Raw genomic sequence first — 15,682 nt, forward strand, 5'->3', positions numbered from 1 at the left:
GATAAAAATTTTAAACGATGTATGAAGTAAACGGGGCATCACGTGTGTGAAATTTAAAATTACTGGAAATATGTTTTGATCACTTTGTCATTTTGCTCACTTGCGTTTTTTTGGGTTTTTTTTTTCTGGTCGCTTGGCTTGTGGGATCTTAGTTCCCCGACCAGGGATTGAACGCTGGCCTTCAGTAGTGAAAGCACCGAGTCCTAACTACTGGACCACCAGGGAATTCCTCATTTGCTATGGTGATTAAATTACTTTTAACCAAATCATCTGGAGCTAAAATTATTGATAATTATTGCTGAGTAAAAAAAAAAAAAAAAAAATACAGGATATTTCTTTATACATGTTAATATTTTATAGTTTAAAAAAATGAGTGTGTACTATAGGAGAAACATTCTTACACATCTCTATTCCTGGGTAATTTATTCTTTTGGATGCAATTGCCAATACGATTAAAACAATTTTTTTCTCCCAAACTAGTTATTGGCAGTACATAAGAATCCCATTTATGTTTGCATATTCTATAACAGCTAAGATAGCCTTGGCTAAGCTGAAAGAGAGATTAATTTTATGGGGCTTGTGCCCACCACCCCCTTTCCCCTCCTTGGGGTTTTTTTTTCAATGAAAAATACAGTGCTTATTTTCTCTTTTTTAATTTTGATGATAAACACAAAATCATAAATTAACCTACAAGTGTGAGTTCTGATTTAGCAGAGGCCTATCTTGTGATACTGTTTTCATATCAATTATTTACCAAATATCTTTACTGTATTTTTAATTTCCTTTTTGCCTTAGTTTTTATTTAGAAGAATATTCATTTGATCTTCCCTGGTGGCGCAGTGGTTAGGAATTCGCCTGCCAATGCAGGGCACATGGGTTTGAGACCTGGTCCGGGAAGATCCCACATGCCATGGAGCAACTAGGTCCACAAGCCACAACTACTGAGCCCGCGTGCTACAATTACTGAAGCCCGTGCTCTGCAACAAAGAGAAGCCACAGCAATGAGAAGTCCGTGCACAACAAAGAGTAGCCCCCACTCGCTGCAACTAGAGAAAGCCCACACGCAGCAACGAAGACACAACACAGCCAAAAATAAGTAAATAAATAAATAAATTTATTTAAAAAACAGAGCATTTCTATCACCCCTGAAAGTTTCTAAAAGAAAAGGAATATTCATTTGCCTCTTAATGTTGTGCTCTTCTTTTTAACATCAGGTTAATAATTTTGCTTTTGTATGATTTGTCATGTTGTTTTGTTTTGTTTTAATTTTTTTTTCTATTTCTTTTCTTTTTTTTTTTTTTTGACTGCGCTGCCAGGGAATTCCGGTATGTGTCCTGTTTTAACATTTATTATTTTGTGATCAAGATACAATTAATATGGGCTTCCCTGGTGGCGCAGGGGTTGAGAGTCAGCCTGCCGATGCAGGGGACGCGCGTTCGTGACCCGGACTGGGAGGACCCCACATGTCGCGGTGCGGCTGGACCCGTGAGCCATGGCTGCTGAGCCTGCGCGTGCGGAGCCTGTGCTCCGCAACGGGAGAGGCCACAACAGTGAGAGGCCGGCGTACCACACACACACACACACACACAAAGATACAATTAATATTAAAAGAATAATTTGTATCTATAGAAATACATAAGTTTTGTATTCTTTTTATGGCTAATTAGAACACTTTACATTATTTGAACTTTTTTTTTTTACCACTCTGCCTCTTCCTCTTTTCTCCTCAACCCAACTTTTTATTTTTTCCATATGAAGGTCTGTGTATTAGCCACCTCTTACATATTTGTTTCAGACATACGGTTTTGGGTCAAGAATGTGTACCTTGATTGGGCTATTTTTATCGCTGAGCACTGACTCAGGGGTGCTGGAGTGGGTAGAAACTCCTGCTGGTTTTCTACAATGTCTCATACTTGTCACATATAAGTATATTAAAAAACCCTAGAACTGATCCTTAAGTAACCCCATCTGGCACATTTCGGCATCCATGGTACTTTTAACCATTTGGATAAGATATTCAGTCAGTTTTCTTTCTAATTTATAATACTGGATCCTAGGCCATATGGTCCTAATGTGTTGACAAGAAGAAAGAATCACATCTCACCAAAGTCCAAACACATGAAATCTGATGTTTTCTCATTATTGCTAATGGCCTGACACCATCATAAAAGTTAATTAATTAGTATAGTAGGCTTTGTTCTCTTTAAACCATCAGAATTTTGCCTTACTGTATTTAAATCTCTTCTGGATGGTTACTATTGGTTGGTTTAAATAATCTGTTACAGTATATAGTAGTTACCTAGGCAATCCTGGTTTATCTCACCAGTTTATGATTAATAGGGCGACATTCTGCCCATCTTCCTTGAAAAACTAGTATTTCTTTTAACTCTTTAGCAATCTTCAGAGTTTTCATTATCCATCAATCCTCCAAATTAATGGCCTGTCTCCTCGCATCTGCTCTGGTTTTAGGTACCTTGCAGACATTATCACTGAGCTGCCAGTTACTGCCTCATTCCTCATTCCCTGCTATTGTGCTCTCTTTCCGGGTCTTGTTACTCAGAGCAGCTTTAAAATATACAAAGGGAAGAAAGGAGAGTAACACGAGCTGACCTAGTGGATCACAAAGGGCCAGAGAAAGTAGGTCCTTGATATTTTCCTTACCCTTCCTCCAGAATATTCTCCTCTAGTCTCTGATACACCTCTCCCAAGGCAAGAAGAGAGAAGCTTCCTTCGTTACGCAGACCCCCAAACCATAACTTAGTTCTAGATTTTGAAATTCCTTTGCTGAACTAAGGTTTAAGCATTGGAACAATACCCCTGAACGAAGTTAAGAAAGACTTTTACCTTTTATTATCTAATAATAATACATCATCTCATTTAATAATAGCTAATTATTATGTACCATTTCATTTAATCCAGATGAAAACTTAATAATAATATTTGAGCCTTTACTAGGACCAGGCATTATCCTGAAGATTTGATAATCTATTTAAATCTCCGCAGACCTGTTATTAGCACTATTTTGCAGATGGGGAAACTGAGGTTAAAGGAGATTAAATAAATTACTCAAATTCTACAGCAGGATCGTCTACTTACAAAGCTCAAATTCTTTTCATCCCCTTCATTATCTGTCCAGTTTCTGTATAACATGCTTTAATGAGCTAGAAAGTAAAGTTTCATCCTTTGGAACAAGGTAGAGTAGAGTCTGAAGTTGGAGAAAGTGGCCCTTATTTGTTGTGTATTTTTCATGTGCTGTAGGCACACAAGTAGTAGGCATTAGCCCTTTGTAGTTTGTGTGCATACACAATTGCTCTGAAATCCTTACTTCCAACTATCAAAATACAGTTTCAAACACTTCTTATGGAGGACCGAATAGTAATGAGAATAGAGATATTAAATGTTTAACTTGGGAATTGGTGTTTAAGCTATTGGGTACATTTGGGAGAAAGTTGGAATGGTAATAAAACAATACAGAGTGATTCAGTATACATTAGGAGTCTGAAAAAATTGCTTTAAAGTATAATGCAGAACATATTTAGCCTGTCATCCATTTTATTATTCAACAAATAATTATCAAGTGCCTATTAAATGACAATCATCAGCTAAGTCCTGGAAAAATGGATTTAAAAAACCACAGGATTTTTTTGTTGTTGTTGGCCATGCTACATGGCTTGTGAGATCTTAGTTCCCTGACCAGGGATTGAACCTGGACCCATAGCAGTGAAACACTGGACCAACAGGGAATTCCCTGTTTCTTCATTTTTAAAATGATGTTTTTTGCCACTGATTTATATAGAATTAAGATGAAATATTGATCAGCACTTGTGAACTTTTAATTAATACCACTTAAATAACAATAATAAGGAATTCCCTGGCTGTCCAGTGGTTAGGACTCCATGCTTTCACTGCTGAGGGCCCCAGTTCAATCCCTGGTCAGGGAACTAAAATCCTGCAAGCCGCTGCACTGCATGGCCAAAAAAAAAAAAAAACACCAAAAAAGATAGGAAAAAAATAAATGACAATAATAAAAACTGCTAAATCAATTTTAGCAAATACTGTGAAAAATATGATTTCAACATTATTTTTTAATTAATCTGCTTTTCCTCACTGATTTAAACTATTAATCTTTATTACGTATAGAATACCCATTTATACATGGATTTTTCTTTTTTGGGATCTGTTTATTTCTGTGCCAGCCTCTCAACTTATGCTTTTATAATATGATTCAATATTTGGTAAGGTGTATTCCCTCTCATTACCCATATATCTTTAAAAACATTTTTTCCCCTTACATATTTTAGATTCTTATAATTAGGAAACACTTGAAATATTTCTGTTCTACTAAATCCACAATTGTAATTTACGATATGCAAGATACTGTCTTGAGACCATGGAGACTATTAAGAGAAAAATGATAGAATCTTGCTACTAAGGAATTAGTCTATTATATGAAATAGAGTTATAATCTGATTCTAGGAACATGAAAAAGAGGCAAGCTAGAACAAGCACTGATAGACATGTTTTATAGAGTTAAATATTTATTACCTTTTATTAATATAGCTAAGCATACATGTGTTTGTTATAGTAGCTTTATAGACGGCCAGCTCCCTTAGGCTCTCTTAAAGCTGTGAAGAGCAGAACACGTGTAGCTTCATTTTTATGTAACATCTGAAAATCCAAACACCTAGAGGCTCTTTCTTTTTCATTTTTTTAGAGGGGGAGCAGTAGAGCAGAGCATGCACATCCTTGAACACCAGGGATCACAGGTGTTCTGGATTTCTGAATCTTCAGTTCAGTCTACAATGACATTAACCCTGATTCTCCGTTAGGCGTACAAGAGCGGCTTCATTTTAAACTTGTGTTCAGTTTGGGGGATGATCTAGCTATTAGACACGTCCATATAATCTCGTTTCACATAATATTTTCTTCTGCAAACTCTTTATGCTATTACTCTGCTAACTAAAGTTAACTCCATTGTCATTAAAATATTTATGACTAGAGCCTTTGGATGTATATTCAGTGATCCTTTTATTCCCTCATACAAAATGCTTATTATGTAGCAAGTTATAAACATTTTACTAGTCTTTTATATGTGGCACAGTCTTTATGATTTAAATCTACAGTGTGGGTGGCACAAGGCAGAATTTTTTAGGTGTTCTAACAGATGCATAAAAGAAGTAAATTTAGATTAGGAAAATCCACATAAGCTCCGTGAAGATGATTGCTGGAGGTTAAGCTCTGAAGAGTGAGTGCGATTTCAAGAAGCAGAGAATGAGACAAAAACAGGTGGAGAGAGAAGAAACAGAGAAGTCAGCTATTTGCAAACTAACCAGAGGTATGGTTGCTGTTGGGTCCTCAAAGCTACTGTTTGATTTCTGACTTCTAGGGCCACTGTTGTCTCCTGAATGTATGTATAAGTAGATAGATGTATTCCACCTACCATCATTAGTCTGTTGTAGGATATTTCTTATCTATTTATCCATCTATCTATTATCTATCAATCATCTATCTAATTATTTGCTTACTGAGGGACAGCTGGGTTGTTGCCAGTTATAAGCCATTAGGACTAATACTGCAGTGTACATTCTTGTACACACTTCCTCATGTACATATGTGGGATTTTTGTATATACCTGGAATTGAAATTGGTGGATGGTAAAGAATGCCTATCTTCAACTTGATTAAATACTGCAAAATTTCTTTCCATAGTTTTATTTTTTTTAAATAAATGTATCTTCCCACCAGTAATGTACACTTGGCCCTGTCAGAATTCAAAAACTTTTCCAATCTAATGGATGGATATAAAATGCTGTCTGTTGTTGTTTTAATTTGCATTGCCTTGATTATTAGTTATAGAAGTATTATTTTTGTAAGCTTATTTGCTGTTTGGATTTCTTCTGAAAATTAATATTCTTTTCCCATTTTTCTCTTGGGTGGTTTGGCTTTCTTATTGATTAGTGGTATTCTGAATACTAATTCTTTTTTCATCATATATGTCACAATTATCTTTTATCTTTTTTATGACTTAATTTCATGAAGTTTTAAATTTTAATGTTTTCAAATTTGTCAGTCCTTTTCTTTCAGGGTGTTTGCTCTATGAGACTTCTTTAGAAAATCTTTCCTTAACTTGCAGTCATGGAGACTTGATCCTATATTTCTATATTTTCTTTTTCTTTTTTTTTTTATGTGATTTACTTTTTATTGAAAGTATCTTGCATTTGTGACTGATGCTTTCTGGGTTATGCCATACATTTTAACATTAAAGGTTAAACTATTTCTTACATGCAAGTAGTGTTTATGGTTTTCCCCACATAGGATTACTGATTATAAAAAGATGACACACCACATGGGTTAAGTGTCTTTTTTAATTGAAAAGCCAGCAAACTGTCTAATTCTGTTTCCTCACAAAACACAAACTGAGTAGTAACTGAGCCTCTAGCCAACATATTCAAAGCTGAGAGGATTAAAAATGCAAAAACAAGTCCTCAGATCCAATTAACGGAGCCCTGCTACATACAGGCTAATCAATACCAGTGGTACTCTGACTCTAGGAAGCTGGAAGACATTCTGATAACCCCACTCTGATAACATTTACCTCAAGTAGCCTTTTTCCAGTTTCCAACTCATGAATAAAGATAATACATTGTTAATTCTATTTCAGAAAATTTTTTGCAAGTTGTTTTACTTACAATGCCAACTTTTAAAGAAGTTTTTAAAAAATTTATTTATTTTTGGCTGCATTGGGTCTTTGTTGCTGCATGTGGGCTTTCTCTAGTTGCGGTGAGCAGGGGCTTCTCTTGTTGCAGAGCACAGGCTCTAGGCGCCCGGGCTTCAGTAGTTGCGACTCGTGGACTCTAGAGCGCAGGCTCAGTAGTTGTGGCGCACGGGCTCAGCTGCTCTGTGGCATGTGGGATCCTCCCAGACCGGGGATCAAACCCATGTCCCCCGCATTGGTGGGCGGATTCTTAACCACTGCACCACCAGGGAAGTCCCTACAATGCCAACTTTTAAAAGTCACTAAACTAAAGTTAACTGGACAATAAACTAGGCAGAAATTGCTTTACAAAAAGAGGGAGAGCCCAAAATGCTACTTTCTATAGAGAACCCACAGTTCAATTTTATTCAGAGCAAAGAAGAAAGAACTTTTGATCATACTAGAAGAAACTGAGCCATAAGTTTGGAATCAGTACTGAAACTACACATGCAATGAGGACAACATTCTGCTAATACAACTGATTTGCTGCAGCATTTGTGGACCGTTTTTCTAATATTAACAACTATAAACAAAGCAGTGCAACTAGTATTTGGAACAATCCTTACAGTGTTACAGCATCAGACACAAAATGTCACTTCTCACACCACTGGTTCTCTTTGTGTACCTGGGCTTCCTCTTCTTCAGTAAAATCTTTTTTTTTTTTTTTTTTTTTGTGGTACGTGGGCCTCTCACTGCTGTGGCCTCTCCCATTGCGGAGCACAGGCTCCAGACGCACAGGCTCAGCGGCCATGGCTCACGGGCCCAGCCGCTCCACGGCATGTGGGATCTTCCCGGACTGGGGCACGAACCCATGTCCCCTGCATCAGCAGGCGGACTCTCAACCACTGCGCCACCAGGGAAGCCCCAGTAAAATCATTTTTGATATTGAATGTCTTTCGAATCTCCTCAGGAGTTTTCCCCTTGATCATATTGGCAACAGTCCTGCAGGTAACATCAAGCAAACGTTTGATGTCTAAGTAGTTTGCTGCCAATATAAGCTCAAAAAGTGTTCCTTGGTCAACTTTCAGGAATTCTTGATCCCAAACAGGGATATCATCTGTTCACTCTTTTTTGTCCTCACCATCCTCAGGAGGAGGCGGATCATCCTTGTGGTGGGTGCACCCCTGAATGACCTTTTTTAATATTGCTGCATTAACATTTGGCAAGGGGACTGGATCAACATCTCCTTCATCATCCATTCCCAAATCTTCCAACATGGTCTTAATAGTCACAGATTGTTTCGCAATTTCAACATCAACTTCAAATATCTCTCCACCAGAACTCTGCAACTTAATTGTAGGCATGGTGTTAGGGCTCAAGGAGATGGCGGGCCAGTGGCTGATGAGAGCAGGGTGGCATCTGCAAAAAGAAAAACAGAAAAGTGGAGAACAAGGCCAACCGATCCTATATTTTCTTATACACTTTTTTCATTCATTCATTCACATTTTGAAAATAACTACTGCCGTGTCACAGACATAAGTATGAACTAAAGCCTCTAGTTTACAGGAGGGTTCACTCTTTGTGTTGTACCGTTCTATGGGTTTTGTAAAATTCATGTCATCTATCCGCCATTACAGTATCATACAGAGTAGTTTCACAGCTCTAAAATTCCCTGTGCCCCATCTATTCATCCTTCCTTCCCTCTGGCTAGACACTTGGCAACCACTGATGTTTTTATTGTGTCTAATATTGTTTTGCTTTTTCCAGAATGTAATACAGTTGGAATCATTTTATAGCCTTTTCAGATTGGCTGCCTTGACTTAACAATATGCATTTAAGGTTCCTTTTTTTTTGGTGGATTGATCCCTCATTCCTTATTATTGCTGAATAATATTCCATTGAATAGATGTACCAGTAGTTTTTGTTGTTGTTGTTTTAGTTTTTTTTATTCTTACTCACCTATTCACAAATATCTTGGTTGTTTCCAAGTTTTGGCAATTATGAAGATTCTATAAATATTCATGTGCAGGTTTTTTGTGTGGATGTATGTACGTTTTCAACTCATTTGGGTAAATATCAAGGAGAATGATTATGGATCACATGGTAAGACTATGTTTATCTTTGTAAGAATCTTCCAGACTCTTCCAAAGTGGCTGTACCATTTTGCATCCCACCAGTGATGAATGAGAGGTCCTGTTTCTGTACATCTTCACCAGCATGTGTTGTATTTTGGATTTCAGCCATTCTAATAGGTGTGTAGTGTTATCTCGTAGTTTTAAGTTGCAATTCCCTAATGACATGATGTTGAACATGTTTTCATATGCTTGTTTGCTGTCTGTATTTCATCTTGGGGTGAGGTGGCTGTTCTGATCCTTTGGCCATTTTTAAACTGGGTTGTTTTCCAATTGTTACGTTTTCAGAGTTATTTGCATATTTCAGATACAAATCTTTCATCAGATTATCTGTTGTTGCAAATATTTTCTCCCAGTCTGTGTCTTGGATTTGCACTCCCTTAACACAGAGAAGTTTTTCACAGAGCAGAAGTGTTAAATTTTAATTAAGCCTGTAAGCAGATAGGCTAGGGGGTCCCCAGAGAAAGAAAACCAGGCATGGCTTTCTTGACATAAGAGAAGCCATTTTTGGCCTAAGCCATTTTGTGATCTAAGCTTGGCTGCAATGCTTGCCCTTGAACGGATCTCAGTGATTAATGATCTTAAGGGAACAAAGGAATGTAGCAACAGTGGAAAAGCAGTCAAGCAGCAGCAGTTCAGCTATAAAAGTCCTAGTTCCTCCTCAGTGGATATACATAATCTGATACATATCTTTGAGTTGTTCTACAGGAACTAAGCCCCCACCCCACCCCCCGCCCTTTAGTCCAAGACTAAAGCTTGGACTCTGTTGACCTTTGCCCCAATAATATGCTGATTTCTCCTTAACTCAAGCATATTCATGAATATGCCTGTTCCCTTAGCTTAAAACTTCTCCAATTTTGCTGTTCGAGGAGACGTTGCTTTGGGAAAGATCCCTGGTGTTCTCACTTGGCTGCAAGTAATAAATACTACCTTCTCCAGCTCTTTGCCTTGGTTGTGTCTTTTGGCTTGACACCCACGAAGAGGCAAACCCAGGTTTTGGGTAACAGTGGGATCAAAAAAATTTTCCCATACAAATAGCAGTTATTCCAGTACTGTTTCTCCATCCTTTCCTAATTTTCAATGCCGCTTTTATCATATTCAAAGATCTCACACGTGTGTAGGTCTTTTTCTGGAATCTTTATCATGCTCCACTTGTCTATTTGCCCATTCTTAAACCGTTATATCATAAATCCTGGTAGGATGTGTTCTCCCGACTTATTCTCTAACCCTTCCGCCCCCACAAAGAATTATAGCAGCTTCTCTTCGACCTTAAGTTTTGGTGTGAATTTTAATGCCACTTTAACAAGTTCTGTGAAATACGCAATTGAGATTTAATTGTAACTGCACTGTACTTATTTGTTTGTTCAGTGAAAACAGATCTTTTTAATAAGTATCTTTTCTTATTCGTGGATATGGTTCATTTCTCCATTAATATAATTTCATCCATAAGGGTCTTACACATCTTTTGTTAGTTTTATTCTTAGGTACCTAATAGGTTTTTTTTTAGGTCTTTCTAGTTATTAATGGATGCTTCATTAAAATTACAAACTTGTATAATCCCCCAAATAATTTTTGTAATTTGCTATTAAATCATTTCACAATTCAAACCATAGCTTCAAAATTCTTAAAATGCCAACTGTTTAATAATAAAAAATACAAATTATACAAAGATACAATAGAGGGAATTCCCTGGCCATCCAGTGGTTAGGACTTCACGATTTCACTGCCGAGGGCCTGGTTGGATGGGGAGCTAGGATCCAATACCCTGAGTGGTGCCGCCCAAAAAATTAAAAACCAAAAAAACCCAACAACAACAGATACTACCTGAAATGTGAAATTAGTATATTGATTATTTCTCCCCAAATTGAAAGGAATGCATAATTTAGAGTTTCTCCTAGTATACGATTTAAAAAAGAGACTAAGTCTGGAAAATGTTGAATCAACTGTCTTGCTGTCTATAAAACTCTCTTCTCCTTTTTAATTTATGAAGTTTAACTTTATTGATAGTGAGCTATTTATTTTGTGATTTACAATGGTAAGTAGGTTCTTTCTGAACAATCAGAATGTAAACTGATGCTAATGAGATAAAATTTTGACTGTTAATTAAGCTGAGTCCAGTTAGCGACTTAATTTACCACTAACAAACGTATTCACCATTTACCAAATGCTGCAGGCAACACATTAAGAGGTCAAATCTCAACCCATTTTCCTGAAATCACTGGGAAAATTAGGAGGTCCCAATAAATTACTTGTGGATTACCCAGTTTCCAATATTCCCGTAGCAGGGGAATTAGGTGCTATAAGACAATGAGACTAAAAGTTTGAAGGTAGCCCTTTCAAGGCCCACTCAGGGATACCCTGAAACAGGCATCTAGCGGCTGAGCCCCAAAACTCCATTCCTTCCATCTTCATCCTACACTATAACCTGTTTTGGCTGACTCTGAATAACTCTCGGTATGATCAAACATCTGACCTTAAAAACACATCTTGAAGTGCAGTCGCTTTCTTACCCAAATATCTTAACTGTCCCAAATACCATGATCTCCGTACACTGCTGATGGGAATTTAGTTGCCAACCCAACCATGTGGTTAGTCCTCAGTACACAGGGGTTCCGAGATCAAGGAGACCCAGTTAACCCAGCTTGCCCAGACTCAGGCCAAATTCAGAGGCTGATCTTGGAGTTATTTCAGGGCACTTCCCTCGCTTCCCAGAAAAACTCAGACCTACCTCATACCCAGACCCCAAGACCCTCCCGATCAGGTGAGCTAAAGCTTCAGTGCCTTTCGTTCGGGGTTTTGGCAGGGCTCAGGATCATTCCAAGCGGGAGCCCCACGTTTTAAAGACTAGCAGCACGCACCGCACTGTCCGTTAACGGCCGAAGAACCTAACTCCAGGCACTAGGCCCATTGTGCCCGCGGCTAGAAACTCCGCCTTGATCCTAACGCAGCCAAGGCCCCGCCCCGCGCGTGACGCCAGCGTCAGGCCAGTCCCGGCATGCTCCGCGCCCGCCGGCGGCCGAGCGCAGACAAGACGGATATTCCCCGTGAGCAGTCGCTGGTCAGTTCAGCCGCTATCCAGACCTGGGTCGGCGAGAGTGCCGCCACCAGCTGTTCTCATACCGCTCTGCCGTTATTCTGAACGCCCCCAGCCCTCCCGCGAGGGCGCCCCGGGACGGAAGGATCCAGCAGCCTGTCGGCGCCCGCCGTTCTCGTGGTCGCCGTCGCCGTCGTAGTTGTGGTAGTCTCTGCCGTAGCCTGGGCCATGGCCAATTACATCCACGTCCCGCCCGGCTCCCCGGAGGTCCCCAAGCTGGACGTCACGGTGCAGGATCAGGAGGAGCAGCGCTGCCGGGAGGGGGCCCTGAGCCTCCTGCGACACCTGCGGCCGCACTGGGACCCTCAGGAGGTGACCCTGCAGGTAACGCCCACACCTCAGCCCCGGGTCTCAGCCGACCTTGACGCGGCCCCGGGGGGCCGGGGGGCGGGGGCGGTCTCACCATCCCTTCTAGTCCCCGGTGAGCCGGCAGGACCTCTGGGAACGTCGTCTCCCTCCGTTCTTTGGGAAGTGATCCTGTATTTCCTCCGTCACACCTAGGAAGGTCACTCCCCCTTCCTTCACCATTGCTTATTGAGGTCGTCCTGAGGGCGGATTTTCTCTTTCCAGAGGCGGCTACGTTCGTGACGCACCCCTTCCACCTCGGGAAGGTTCCTGTTGATCGTTGCCCCTCCTCCCACTCCCCTGTCCCTTCTAAGTGCGAAAAGAACCTTTTCCACTCCCTTGCGAGGGGTCCTCGCCCATTGGCCCAAGCCACCATCTCCTCGCCTTTCACAAATAATGTGGTAATTAATCTTCTCTGATCTTTTCATTTCCCTTCCCTCCCCTCCCCCGTCGGTGTACTCCCATTGATGCTCACCCTAAGTCTTACCTTCTCAAGTCCTGGGATTGGCGACAGTACTCGATTCCAAAGTAATGACCGAGGTCCTCATGGGTTCTTCGGTAGCCCTGCACACGTTATTTTATTTGTATCGGTACTTCTGAAAATGTTTTAGTCATCTTAGTGAAACTAACAATATCTGATGTTAGAAGGATCAGCGGCTTGTGAATATTTCTTTTTCCTGAGCCACAGTATTCATATAGATAGACAAAAATTGGGAGAAAAAGTCCTTAAGAACCTATGCATTTTTTAATAGCTTATTTCTAATAAGTTACGATTAAGCATACATGAAGTTTATTTTGAATACTAATTTGTATTTAACTTTTGGAGTTTCAGGTACTGTATACGAAAATGAACCTCCTTTTCCCTTGCAAACACAAAGTAATTTTAAAGGCTGGCATATTTTAGGTTTGTTTCAAATCTGAGCAATAATGTAAGAGTATTCATTTGAAGTAGCCACATCGTCTGCCTTATTTTGTTGACTGATTTGTTTCAGCAATGTTAATTGACTTAACAGTATCTCAGATTCTTTGGTAAAGTAGTCACCTATACAAAAATGAATAAAACATGAACAGTGCCCTAGGGCCCAGAACAGTTCTCGACACTTCAGCTTTCATGAATGTTGGCTTCAGTTCTTACTGCCTAGAAGAGTTAGGAGCAGATTAAAAGGACCCATATGTTTTGGAAAAAAGTTAAGACAAAAATTTTGAAAATTTAAGGGAATGTTTGTTAGCCAAGTATGTAGGACATAGTGGATCCAAAATGATTTTCATGTGTAATTAAAAAAAATAGTATATTTTCTTTAATTAAGGAAAATTAGTTTAATTGAAACTTACAATTTGAAACTCTAGACTTCTTTAGTTTATTATTCATTAACTTATTTGTAGTTTATTATAGAAGATCTTTATATTTATTAAAATGAGTTATATTCTGGCAGTCAATTATAAATTAAAGAGATATTAATTAAAAACATTGCTACTTCATGGTAAACTCTGGTACTGGCAAACCATATTACTTTTTAAGCAGAGACTTAAGAGTTTGAAGCTTTGAAGACTGGAATTTCAGTTGATGTGTTTGTCTGTAGAACAGCAGGAATAGCTACCCAGAGGTACATTAGGTGTGTTTTTAATCATTTAATCCCCCGAACAACCATTTTAGATAGGTACTATCTTTTTAGGTGAAACTCAGTGAAGTAAAGCCAGGATATAGGTTTAAAAAAAAAAAAAGGATAAAATATGCTAACATCAAACTGTTTTTTGATTGTTGTACTTGGGATTGAATCTTAATCTGATACCCATGTAGCAGCTTTTGACTTTAAGACCTTTGGACTCATTGTCCAAACTTCTAATATACTTATTTGTAAGTGAAGGTAAATACTACCATTTATTTTTGCCCTTAGAGTGATTGTTATTTAGAAATATAATCCCTCCATTTGCAAGCAAAGCTGTTGATCCAGAAGCTGGAACAACTGCTAAGCAGAGTAGATGGTTATTCATCTCTCAGTATGGTAGATCTGACTCCCACATTCTAAGTCATTATAAACTCTGCTTTTATGATGCTTCAGGATTTCTTTAGTAAATATCAATGGGAATATTTTCTTTTGAGATTTGCTTTTATTTCCTTTGAGGTATAAAGATAAACATCATACCTAACATAATAGTCAACAGATTAAAACAGGTATCAGTAATGCAGCCCATATTTTAAAAAGATTTTTTCTAAAATTCTTATGTGATATAAAATGCTTTAAACATACCTTAGAAGCTTACTCTAGTAATACTTATTTTACCTGGCACTTACTCTTGACAGCTGAACTATTGAGAGCATTTTGGAAAATCCAGAAGCAAACAAAAAAAGACTTCAATGCATTCAGAATAATAGAGGGCCCAGTCTTTGCTCACAACTTATGGACACAGGGGATAATATATCTCATTTTAGATAGAGTCTTAAAAAGTTTAATTATTTTTTCGCTATCTGTGCAAAATTAAAAGAATACAATATAAAAGGAGTGGTGAGCTTTGTGGAAGGTAGTATCTTATAATAGGCAGAGTGGTTCTAAAACAATACCAGTCACAATGTTTTTTATTTAATAATATTTTACTATTTATAAAGAAAGCACTTTCACATACATTCTCCCAATGACCCTGTGAGATAGATGTAGACTGTTAATATGTATTTTATAGTTAAATGAAAGTGAACTTGGGAGTTTGTAATGGTAGATCTGAGATGAGAACTCATCTTATGAATTATTGCTCTTTGAGAAAAGTTTATGTTTGTATATTATGATTAAGACAGGGAAGCCATTTCTGTGTGAAATCAGTAATTTTTAAAAAATTAAACCTTTGGCTCATAGAAAGATTTTGCTTTAAGTTCCTTAAACATAAATTTGCATTACTTTTCCACATGTGACATTATTTTGGAAACGGGATTCACTTCCGCTTTCTTTTAAGGTAGTTACTATCTAATAGTAAAGTATTTGAGTGGGTGGTAGGACCTAAGACTATTTGACTATGGCTAAGAGAGATGTGTTGTTTGATAGGTCCCTATATATGTGGATAACATGTGGCCAAAAAGTCAGGAGCCTGCTGTACTAGTTTATTTTCAGGTATTAATAGCTGTGTGACTTGGACTGAGCAAACCACTTCACCTCTCTGGGGCCTCAGCATAGTGTAGTGGAAAGAAGATGGGTTTTTTTTTTTTTTGCGGTACGCGAACCTCTCACTGTTGTGGCCTCTCCCGTTGCGGAGCACAGGCTCCGGACGTGCAGGCTCAGCGGCCATGGCTCACGGGCCCAGCCGCTCCGCGGCATGTGGGATCTTCCCGGACCGGGGCACGAACCCGTGTCCTCTGCATCGGCAGGCGGACTCTCAACCACTGTGCCACCAGGGAAGCCCAAGAAGATGGTTTTTGAGTCCTGATTCCAGC

At 38.9% G+C, this 15,682-nt stretch overlaps 1 protein-coding gene and 1 pseudogene across 1 annotated transcript in view; one reads left to right on the plus strand and one right to left on the minus strand.

Annotated features, from left to right (window-relative positions):
• Nucleotides 1–6,899: 6,899 nt before the first annotated feature.
• On the minus strand, nt 6,900–11,701 carry LOC114885857 (annotated as a pseudogene).
• A 147-nt stretch (nt 11,702–11,848) lies between these two features.
• The window catches only part of ETNK1 (ethanolamine kinase 1), a 68,061-nt gene continuing 64,227 nt past the window's right edge, over nt 11,849–15,682 (plus strand). Inside the window, exon 1 of the mRNA XM_029205405.1 lies at nt 11,849–12,243. Coding sequence (XP_029061238.1) covers nt 12,088–12,243 — 156 coding nt within the window. The 5' untranslated portion in view covers nt 11,849–12,087. The remainder of the gene's footprint in view (nt 12,244–15,682) is intronic.

Source organism: Monodon monoceros, unplaced genomic scaffold (assembly GCF_005190385.1).
Source record: "Monodon monoceros isolate NGI ecotype Baffin Bay Population unplaced genomic scaffold, NGI_Narwhal_1 Super_Scaffold_6, whole genome shotgun sequence".
Taxonomy (NCBI): domain Eukaryota; kingdom Metazoa; phylum Chordata; class Mammalia; order Artiodactyla; family Monodontidae; genus Monodon; species Monodon monoceros.